The sequence below is a fragment of the Neltuma alba genome, unplaced genomic scaffold, assembly GCF_004799145.2.
Source record: "Neltuma alba isolate B1F8T4 unplaced genomic scaffold, ASM479914v2 tig00011501_pilon, whole genome shotgun sequence".
Taxonomy (NCBI): domain Eukaryota; kingdom Viridiplantae; phylum Streptophyta; class Magnoliopsida; order Fabales; family Fabaceae; genus Neltuma; species Neltuma alba.
The window spans coordinates 134,588-146,722 of record NW_021636169.1 but is presented as its reverse complement, the minus strand read 5'-3'; the positions used below and the strand labels follow the sequence as shown (position 1 = coordinate 146,722).

The 12,135-nt window shown below is 35.8% G+C and overlaps 2 protein-coding genes across 2 annotated transcripts; both read left to right on the top strand.

The window, feature by feature from the left end:
- Positions 1-39: 39 nt before the first annotated feature.
- On the top strand, positions 40-2,025 carry LOC114714398 (WEB family protein At1g12150-like). The gene is made up of 2 exons (XM_028899139.1): positions 40-210; positions 448-2,025. The coding sequence occupies exons 1-2, from the start codon at positions 40-42 to the stop codon at positions 2,023-2,025; spliced, it is 1,749 nt and encodes a 582-aa protein (XP_028754972.1).
- Positions 2,026-4,109: 2,084 nt separating this feature from the next.
- Positions 4,110-4,448, top strand: LOC114714397 (F-box protein At1g11270-like). Its single transcript, XM_028899138.1, has one exon. It carries the CDS (start codon positions 4,110-4,112, stop codon positions 4,446-4,448), a length of 339 nt encoding a protein of 112 aa, XP_028754971.1.
- Positions 4,449-12,135: the final 7,687 nt, after the last annotated feature.

The window sequence follows — 12,135 nt, the reverse complement described above, 5'->3', positions numbered from 1 at the left end:
AGATCATCGTGTTCAGGAGGGGAAGAAGAAGCAGAGAAAATGGTAAACTTCAGGAAAATGGATTCACAGAAGGACATGAGTTCTCCGAGGGGAGAGGTTGGAGAGATCGACACAAGGGCGCCATTTCAATCTGTGAAAGCTGCTGTCAGTTTATTCGGTGAAGTTGCTGTTTCCAAGGAAAAACGTTCTGTCAGGAGAAGATCATCCGAGGTAAGCATCAAACCCTCTATGAAACATAACCATGTTCATCATCAACCACACATTTTAACGTTAAAACTCTCTCATACCATGATGTCACATTTCAAACTTTGTGGTTGCATTCTTTGAGACGTGGTATTGGTTTTTATTTCTCAAGCCAATACGAGGAAATCTTGTTTTGCATGGCCTTTCAAAGGACACATTTGCAAATAATAATGTTGTTGAGAGCATCTTTTGTATGATTTGCAGAATGTACTAGAAAAGGAGACGCAGCTTCTGTTGGCACAGAGAGAACTGAACAAGATAAAGAAGCAGCTGGAGAGTGCTGAGACCACAAAATCTAAAGCGCTTGCTGAGCTTGAGAAGGCAAAAGTGACACTTCAAGATCTCACAACGAAGCTGACAAATGTTAGAGAATCCAAGGAAGCCGCCATGGAGGCTGCAGAAGCTGTGAAGAATCAGGCCAAGCAGCTTGAAAGGGCCAAGTCCCAGAAAGAAGTGGGCTTTGAAGCTTGGAAGCTAGAACTCGAGCATGCAAGAAAAGAATACACAACCACTGTGAAAGAACTTGATGCTGCCAAGCAAGAACTGACCAAGATCAGGCAAGATTTTGATGCGGCTTTAGAGGCGAAGCTGGCGGCGTTTCAGACAGCCGGAGAAGCTCAACGTTCAGCCAAGTTGAACTCAGAAAGGATCAGCGAGCTCTCGAATGAGATTGCAGCCATGAAAACATCTGTTGAGGAGTTAAAGCTTGCATCTTTGCAGACTCAAGAGGAACAAGCAAAGGCCATGGCAGAGAGAGAAGCTCAATATGATTCTTACAAGAATGGTAAGGAAGAAGCAGAGGCAAAGATGGAATCTTTGATGAAGGAATATGACCCAGAATTGAATACAGAAGATCTTGAGGCTAAACTTGCTGAAACAAGTGCAGAGATTGAAGTTTTGCAAGAACAGATGAAGAAGGAACATGCTTCTGATATGGAAGCTGCAAGAGCTATAACTTCAGAACTCAAAGAAGCCACAAAGACACTAGGAGAAGTTGCTGAAGAAGAAAGCTCTCTGAGAAACCTAGTGGCTTTGTTAAAGGATGAATTAGAAAATGTGAAGACTGAGCAAAGAATCTTGAAAGACAAGGAACAAAAATCAGAAGCTCTTGCCAGTTACATTAAAGATGAACTACAAAAGAGCAAGGGAGAAGCAAATATAGAGGAGTTGGAAAAAGCTTCTAAATTATTTCATGAACAAAGAATGAAAATAGAGAAGCTAACAGAAGAAACAGAAACTGCAAAAAGGGAAGCAGAAGAGAAGAACCAGAGAACACACGATCTGAAGCAAGAAGCCGAGAACGCGCGAGCTTTGGCTCAAGAACTGGAAACAAAGCTGGAGATTGTGCTAAAAGAGGCCGAAGAAGTGAAAGCAGCAGAGCAAAGAGCCCTTGAGGAGATGAAGATCTTGTCTGAGATGCAAGGAAACAACAAGAATCAAGTTAGTGATGTACCAAACTCAGAAGATCATGGTAAGATCAAACTATCTGTTGATAAGTTTGAGTCAGTGACAGGGAAAGTGAAGGAATGTGCTGATCTTGTGGAGAAGGCAGAGCTGGCTGCAATAACTCAGGTTGTGGCAATCAAGGCAAGACAAAGTGAAGCAGACAAGAAGTTGGAAGCCAATCTGAAGGCAATTGAGGAAATAAAAGCAGCAACAGAGATGGCTCTAAAGAATGCAGAGATGGCAGATTCTGCAAAAATGGCACTTGAAGGTGAACTTAGGAGGTTGCGCCAGCAAGACAAGGTGCCGGCTGAATCATCACCTTTGGATTCCTATTAAATGACCATTTCTTCAACACAATCAATCACCCCTTTGAAAAAGGATGGCGATTTGTATTCAGGAACTCTTTATCAGAATCCTGGGGGAAAAGCGCACAAAAAAATATTGGGTAGATATGTATGAATGCTCATTGTGAAACTTCTTGGTCTTTTGGAGTCCCTATAGTCTTTAAAAGACAAGTTTTTACAGCTGCTATTTTAAGCATCTTTCATGGACAATCTTGCAAATCTCAAGAAAATTGAAGCGCAGAAAGTAAAATGTTCATTGTCTTCCATTAAAACCATCCACCAAACTGGCCATGGCCAGCTCCTATTTACACTGTTCTTCAAAATTCATGATTTTAGTTCGTAAAATTGAAAATGAAAAAAAAAAAAAAAGATTCTGGTAACTATTCAGAACATAGAAGATATCCCTCTTACGAACTACTCAACAAACGTTGATCATAATGGAAGGGGTTTTGAGTGCTTAAACATGAGGTTTTAAATTCGAGTCCGTGGGAATGCATGGTACCGAATGTCTATTTCTGTAGCCAATCCAAAGCCAAGATATCTACAGAAGTGTGGGAGAGATGCCAACTTTGCAAGTTAAATTCAAATGAACTATACAAAAGAAGACTTGGTTAAATACATGAGTGAATTAATGAATGAAAAGTAAGGAACATTAGAAAAGATAATATGCTTCATCAAACAATCCAACAAAGAGAATTTGAGACTTGAATCAGCCCTTTTTCAGACTCATAATGTGCCAAATATCCAGATTCCAAAGAGGATTAGAAATCAGGAGCTACAAAAATCAGCAAAACATTGTGACGCACCAGTTACCAGAATTTCTAGGCAACGCTCATAAGCGAACAACTTAACATGGGTTTTTAAGGTAACGTCCAAAGGAACTTGCTAGGCAGTAAATGGTACCGCCTACACTTACAAAATGAATGTAGTAGTCTATGTATTTGAAAAGTGATACAGCAAAAAAAAGATGCACTGCATTGGTATAAAATATATGAGATAATTAAATTTTTAAAATAGTTTTCAAGGTCAAGTAAGATATTACGCTAGTTTGTCAATGAATTAAATCCAATTTATTCATTATATAAAAAATCATTAAAAATACGGTAAGCAAGCATTTCTAAGATGATTTTTCTGAAATCAAACTTTTATAGAAGTACACTTTATTTTTGCGAGATATACAAAGAATTTAAAACTTTATCCCCCAAAAAAAAAAGATCTAAAATATGAATTCATGGACAAATATATTAGAGAACATGTTGTCCAATTTGATTTTTTTTCCCCTTGAATTAGAAGAACTTGCTTGATGAGTATAAGAGAAATTGAATTTATATTTCACTTGTGCGAGAGCTTCTATTACGTACAATGCCATCAGCTTCATAATTTGATTTTATATTTTTTTTGCTAGCCATTCGATTTGATGATGCTAACCTCAAGAAAAGAATAATTATGATTGTACTAGAATGATATTTTTTTAATTTGTATAAAAATATATTTTTGTAGTTGGCAAATTTGTAAGCACCACAAGACTGGGGTATAAATGTTCGCAAGGGATTGTCTTGAGTATTTGAACAATGCTTTAATAATCATGATTGTGCTAGAACATAATATCAAAAGAAATTTGAAGGATAAAAGGTATTCAATTTAATTTTAATATCTATATGAAATGAAATTTATTATATACGTATGCCGATTTAGTAAGTAATAATCATACATATATATATATTCAAAATAGTTGATTATGATTAAACAACCTAAAAGATATAGATATATCTCTTTCTGATTTACAAGTTAAAAAACAAAGATTCTCTTTTGATTTTCCTTCATTCAATAATTATAATATACTACTTTCTCTAATTCTAATTATAAAATCTTGTTTGTAATATATAATCAGGATTTTATAAAATAAGACCGGAGGTACTATATATACACATATATATATTGAGATCACTTGGTATATTCATGGTGTCCTTGTACAACCTCTAGAACCCCAGGACGCTCTCTTTTTCCAATTCATATTCGAAGTTTCTGATGGCAAGCACAGTGAAAGAAGGCGGATTCTTTCTTCCACACGACATCATGGTCAACATTCTCAAAAGGCTTCCTGTGAAATCTCTACTCCGATTACGATGTGTATGCAAAGGTTGGAACGATCTCTTCAAGACCCAGCTCTTCATCAAACAACACCTCCACCACTCAATTCATCATCGTGGCCCTTCTCTTCTCCTCCAATGGCGTCATGACACCTACGATTTGCAGTTTGGTCTGCTGGAATATTCCGACAAGAAAACCCTTATTCCTCTGAATGCACCTTCCATCCATGTTATTCCCTTTGTTCAGGTCGGCATCATTGGTTCCAGCTATGGCCTCGTCTGTCTTCTTGAAGTCGAAATTGATTCCCTTATGAAGACACAATAGCAGCGGATAAACTGGAAAAATCATGTATTATTTCATTGTGGGAAAGAACTGTACAACTGTAGTCTGGACCTAATGGGCTTAGGCCCAAAACCACTAAAACCCAAAAAAATAAACAACTAAAACTATACACAAGACTTTTAACACTCCCCCTCAAGTTTGGGACTAAATAGATTAACAGTTCCTAACTTGGCTAGAAGTCTTGTCCTTGCTCACTAGTTTGGTTAGAATATCTGCTTCTTGATCTGCAGATTTTACATGCTGTAAACTAATCAACCTATCAGTCACCTTTTCTCTTACAAAGTGACAATCTATTTCTATATGCTTAGTCTGCTCATGAAAAACTGGATTTGTAGCAATATGTATTGCTGCCCTGCTATCATAGTACACCTTGACCAGTTCTACATGATTAATTCCTAAGTCTTTTAATAATCCAATGACCCAAATCACTTCTGATACAGCTGTTGCCAAAGCCCTATATTCAGCCTCTATAGAGGATCTGGATACCGTGTTTTGTTTCTTAGTCTTCCAAGCAATCAATAAACCTCCAAACCTCAACAAATAACCAGTTACTGATCGTCTAGTAGCAGGACAAGCACCCCAATCTAAATCACAAAAACATTGCAGGTTCAAATCGTCGAAATACAAAGTGGCAATGACACCCGGCATGAGAAATCGTCGGAATCTTGATTCCGCGGTGTGGGGTCAGTTTTCGGTGAACGAAGAATTCAGATGAAGCTCCCCATGCGATGCGTTTAGGAGAGTCTCAGAACAAGCACCTCATGCGGTGCGTATTGGAGGGATCCTTTCTTGGAAACCCTAAGCAATCTTGGGCCTCCAATTGGGCCAAGCAGTACAGTCTTGAATCACAAACCAGATGGCTCTGATACCATGAAGACGTAATAGTAGCGGATAAATTGGAAAAATCATGTATTATTTCATTGTGTGAAAGAACTGTACAACTGAAGTCTGGACCTGAGAGGGTCCATATATACAGATCAAATGGGCCTAACGAGCTGAGGCCCAAAACTACTAAAACCCAAAAAAATAAACAACTAAAACTATACACAGGACTTTTAACACCTTATCTTGTGGAATCCAGCCACCAGAGAGGTCCATCGCATACCCAAGGTTATTAGTAACTTTAATGGTGGTGGTTTCTGCCGTGAAGGCTTCAGGTTTAACACAGTTGTAAATGATTACAAGATAGTGAGAATTTATGAACTTCTGTATTCACCAGAGCATTGTGTAGAGGTGTATTCATTTTCCACAAGGTCATGGAAGAAAGTAGAACTTGGCAACTTAGGTCATACTAGAATTGGATACTCATTTACTGCCACTGACAAAGCTATTTATTAGTTTGCCTACAACAACATCAACAGCGGGAATGATAATAGACTCATACTTTCATTTGACACTGCAAAGGAAGTGTTTAGGTTGATCCCAATCCCTGTGAACCAAGGGCCTATCACCACGTATGAGAACAAACTTGCTTTGCTTTCTAACATTGAATTGCGGATAAAGGAGGAGGAGGAGGCTACATCAGGTGGAGGATCTGGGCAGAGATGAATGGTACCAAGTTTATCAAGTTTATTGGTAGGGCTGCTTCCTCCCCCTTGTATCCTATTTGGAGGAATGAAGCTGTTTCTATAAGTGGCATGTATCAAGAAGAATTTGGTATATATCTTTTCGATCTCACAAATAATAAACTCCACAAGTTTCCTATTGCTGACAGATATGGCCAGGTTATTGGTACTTTTAATTATGTGGAAAGCCTTGTATCCATTGGCAACAAAAATTCAAGAACACGACCCTGAAACACTTCTATTTTGATCATTATATGTATGAATGCCCATTGTGAAACTTGGTTTTTTCTAGTCCCTATAGTCTTTAAAAGACGAGTTTTTTACAAGGTATATAGAGAAAATATCCAATTCTTTAAGCTGCTATTTTAAGCATCTTTTATGTACAATCTTGCAAATCTCAAGAAAATTGAAGAGCAGAAAGTAAAATTTTCATTGTCTTCTATTAAAACCATCCACCAAACTGGCCATGACTAGCTCCTATTTATACTGTGCTTCACAATTCATGACTTTAGTTCATAAAATTGAAAATGAAAATAAAAGAACATATCGAAAGTATCCCTCTTACAAACGAGCCAAACAGGCATTGACCATAATGAAATGGGTTTTGAGTGTTTAAACACGAGGTTTCAAGTTTGAGTCCATGCGAACATAAGAAAACACTTTCAAGACTACTCCCAATTGGGCTTAACAATCCTCAAATATGATCCAGTCAGATAGCTATATGAAAAAAGAAAATTCTTTCAAACTATTTGAATGTTTCTTTTTTTCTTCTGCTAAGCATGGATATCTTCCTACTGAGCAAGGATTCAAGTTTGCTACATAGTAAGGGATTAGTCTCTCCTACTAGACTCAATGTTGGTATATTTGAATATCTATTTCTATAGCCAATCCAAAACCAACATTTCTACACAAGAGTGGGAGAGATGCCAACTTTGCAAGTTAATTAAATTCAAATGAACTATACAAAAGAACACTTAGTTAAATGCATGAACTATAGAGTGAAGCCATCAGATAAACAAACTAAACAGGAGTGAATCAATGAACGAACAGTAAGGAACATTAGAAAAGATTTATATATGCTTCATCAAACCATTCAATAAAGAGAATTTGAGACTTCAGTCTGCCCTTTTCCAGATTCATAATGTGCCAAATATCAGATTCCAAAGAGCAATAGCTATAAGAATCAAATAAAACATTGTGACACACCAGCCACTAGAATTTCTAGAAAGAAAAGCTCATAAGCTCACAACTACTTAACATGATTTTTTTAAGGTAACGTCCAACGGAACTTGCGAAGCAGTAAATAGTACAGCTTGCATCCTCTGTACTTACAAACTGAATGTAGTCTATGTATTTAAAAAGAAATACATACAGCAAAAAGAAAAATGATGTAGTACACTCATATACAATATGTGAGAAAATTAAATTTTTAAAACAGTTTTCAAAATCATGTGAGATATTATGCTGGTTTCTCAATGAATTAAATCCAATTTATTTATTATATAAAAACATCATTAAAAATATGGTATTGGTAGATAAATATGAATTCATGGACAAATAAATTAGAGAAAACTTGTTCTGATTTGATTTTTTTTCCCCTTGAATTAGGAGAACAAACCTGACGAGCATAAGTGAGATTGAATACACATTCCACTTATGGGAGAGCTTTTATTACAAGGAAGACTTCCAATTAAATCAAGTTGAAATATCACAATTCCAAGTTAGACCTAAACTTTTAACAAATCAGACGAATAGGTGTTATTAGAAATTTCTTAATTTTGTTAAAAGACCATGCTACCCCTCTGTAGCCAGAAAGAAAAATTAAAGGTAGATGCTGGTTTAATTTCGGTTTAAATTATTTGAGCCAGATTTCATTGCGGCCAATAAAGAATACAGAATGTACAAGACAAACCGACTAGATTTGGGAAATAAATAACACAAGTATGATCAAAGTCTTTTAATTTTGGGGGGAAAAGTTAGGAAGGAATGTTTTGAATAGAAACTGTAACCACACGATTGACCATTATACTGGCAATATAGAGCCACCGAACTAGCATTGCATGGCTAATAGAAGAATAACAAAACACGATCCTTAAACATCGATCTAGCGCCAAAGCTTGTCCTAGTTACGCAACATAACATGGATGGATCCATATTGACATGAATCTGAAACAAGTGACGATAGGATTAAAATATGATAATTTAATTAAAATCTCCTGTTAACTCATTTCAACTTTAATCATGCGGTAAGAAGGCTTTATTTAGTAGCTTGCATTATAACCCAAAACCCTACTATTAGAAAAAGGATGGTAGAAAAATAACAACAACAATAATAACTGTTGGAAAAAGATTCAGTCTGTCATTGCGAACACTTTTCATTCAATATGATAAGCCAATTGAGCTTTACAACAATGACCTACTCTACATTCAACGAAAGAAATGCAAGAGAACCAAGAAAGCTAGCAAAGGAAACCATCCTTGAAGAAACGACAGATTTTATGAAAATGAACATAATCCTGCCTCTTTCACTGCAAGCTCGTACAGAGGCTTTCCTTGTGTTTGTGTATGACCGAGAATTTGTTGCCTTTGAGGCTTTGTTTGGTTCGAGGGAAGGGAGGGGAGAGGAGGTTAATTAAAGGAAGGAGAGGGGAGGAGAATGAAGGTCATGGTTTTGTTTGGTTGTAGGGGAGGGGAAGGAATTAAGGAAGAGAAGATTTCTTGTTTGGTTCATAAGAGAAGAAGAGAAGAGGTAATTATAAATTAACAAATATGCCCTTATCTCTATATTTAGACCGATTTATTTTTTTTATTACAATATTTACATCAAAATTATTATTTCTTAATTTATCAATTTAAAAAAAAAAACCAATTACCTCACTTATATGTGATAAAAAAAACTAAAAAAATTAGAAAATATGATAAAAAATTTAATATCCTATCTCATTAATTTTATAAATATATGTATTAATATATATTATATGTATATATTATATAATTATAACACGGACATTATGATATGTATATATTAATATATATGCATGTTATCTGAGATTATAATACACACGCGCTATGATATATAATTATAATACACACATGTTATGATATGTATATATTAATATATATGATATGTATATATTATAATATTATATTATCAAATATCATTAGTGGCTAAAAAGAAAAAGAAGTGAAAAAAATATTTTTAATAAGATGGATAAACTTGGAATATTAAAAAGTTAATATAGATAGTTTGGTCAATATTAGACATAATATTTATCTCTTCTCCAAAAAACTCCCAAATTTAGAGGGGAGTATGGGGAGGGGAGGGGAGTAGCAAAAGACAAATTTCTTTCCTCCTCTCCCCTCTATTTTTCCCAACCAAACACACCCATCTCCTCCCCTCTCCTCTCCTCAAAAACCCTCCAACCAAACGGAACCTGAATTTCCACTAGAGAGAATCCTTTTTACCTCGTTTGTGTGAATATTTAGAAGGGAGAAATAGGCCTCTTCAGGTCTAGCTTTTATATAATTCTGGTATCCAATGAGGTTACATAATAATTCTTCTCCCCAGATTGATAAGGCATTGAGGCACCCAATTCCTTGATCAGAGGAGTCTGCTGCTATTCTCAGGCCATATATTTATTGATCCATCCTGTCTATCATATGGGACTCTAAATCCGATGCTGCTATTAAAAAAAATTTTAGGGTTTTTGTAATTAGTAACTTACAGTAATCTTCCCACTCCTTTGCCAAGAAAAATCTATAACCCCTCCAATAGAGAATACGCTTGCTAGATCGATATCATTTCATCTTTAAAAAAATATATCCTCTAAAGACAGGGCAGAACCCAAATCCCACAACAACAATACCTCTAAAATTAAGATTGTCATCCTGCACCTGCATATTATGGCTGAATGCTGGATTTCATAGCGACACTGAAAGATCAGGTCCCAAAACCCAAAAAACAGGTAAAAATGATTATCAATGGTCTATTTGGTTTTATCAAAGATCAAGTTTTTTTTTTCAGATTACCCCCAATATAATGATGTAGATAAATAAACATGGAGTTTGACGAGTTTTTCCAACACTAAACTTTAATTATTAATAAGGATAAAATTGAAAAGTAATAGTTAATTAGTTAATTAATAACTTATATATTTAAGACAAAAATTCATGCTTTATAATAGGAGCTGAAGGGAGAATTGCGTACTACCTTGCAGTTTATTATAAATTTATAATACTCCTCCGGTCCTTATTATAAGACCCAATTTGACTTTTTATTTGGTCCTAATTATAAGACCCAATCCATTTTGTCTCTTATATTTATGCATTTTTTTCCAAGATAATCCTTCTAATAATGATAGTTTTAGCCAATATACTTAATTAGCAAGGATATTTTAGGAATAACAACACTTATTTATTATAAATAACCAACTTAACTTACTTCCTTAATCTCCTCAAATAAGTCAATTGGGTCTTATAATTAGGACCGGAGGAGTATGTTTTATTCAAATGTCAAAACTTAAAAGCAAAGTCAATGTGAAAAAAACAAGGTGGCATAATTCCCACATATTCCCCATGACTTCGCCCAATGCCTATTCAAAGTTGGACCCTATTATTTCAAAGGAAAAATTAAACTCTCACTCCTTATAATGTTGAATTAGTCCTTCTATTATTTTTTTCAATTTAAGCGCTCCTTTTACTTTCAACCGTTAGTGAGGTTGATCCCTCAGGATTAAAAATGCCAGAAAGACCATCCGATGTTAACTTTGTTGTGACCCTCTGCCCTCGTTCTATTCTCATCCTCAAACTAAAATTGTGGGAGTGATGAACTTAAATAGATTGAGATATTGGTATACAAGAGAAAGAAAAGATCGATGGGAAATTGATTCCAAGAAAAGTGTGAGAAGAAAGGCAGCTGGTCGAAGTCCAAGTGGTCAGACGTTGAATAAGCAAATCAAACTCACGCTTTCTGTGCGGAAGAACACAGTAGCATAACATTAATTTCTTTCATTTTTTTCTTCTTGTTTTATAATTTGATATATTTAGTTATTAATAATTAATGATTCGAAAGAAATAATACCTAACCCACACCCCGTTGTTCATCCTCCAAATTCCAAACCCCATGTCCACGTGCTTCCATTGGCTTCTTCATGCATAAAGCCTGAAACGACTCCCACCGCTCTGGGCGCCACGTGGATAACCCGCTGAAGAAGAGGATGTTTGGCATGAAGACATCAGACTTACATGACTCTTCCCCCTTCATTTGGCCTGGTGAGAGCTTTTTTTTTTTTTTTCATTTATCCAGAATATCTTCCCATCCAAACGGTAAGACACTAATCTCTCGGGATACTCTCTGTAACGGGAATCCTTCCTAACTATGTACTTCTCCGGTCCTTAATATAGGACCCAATTCTTGAGTTGGTTTTGGTCCTAAATATAAGAGCCATTTCTCATATTTATCAATTTTCTCTAAATTACCCCTATGAATACTCCCTTAACCATAATCAAGTAAAAGAGAGAGATGGGGTATTAAGAAAGATGATTATGGTGTTTTAGGAAAAATGTGTCACTTTTCTTATAATTAACTAACTTCCTTAATCTAATCAAATTACTTAAATGAGTCTTATATTAAGGACCGGAGGAGTATTTTTCCATACACATCATCCCAATGATCAAACTCAGAATATGATGCTTAAAGTGTTTAAATCCCTTTCACTTGGATCAACACTTGTTGGTGGGCTGGTGGGAGTATAGTTGATTGAGCATGAAATGAATGAAATTGGGCTTGGGCCAAACTTCTTTTGTATTTCAGTTTAGGGAAATGAGGCCCACAGGATGTTCCTTACAAAAGCATTTTGGGTCTTTAACCCATCTGCCCTCTTTCATCCTCTCCAAAACCTAAATGAGTTCTACCTTTCTGCACTCATTCTTGCAGTCTTTTATCAAACCTAATCGAACCTAAGGCTTCTCACTTAAAAGAGCTTTGATGTTACTAGGCTTCTACCACGGTCTTCTATCGCCAGTACCTATTTCTGTTTGTCACCTCTCTTTCTTCTTCTTGTTTCAGCCACAAGCAGGGAAGCAAACTCCCCTGGCTTGTTGGC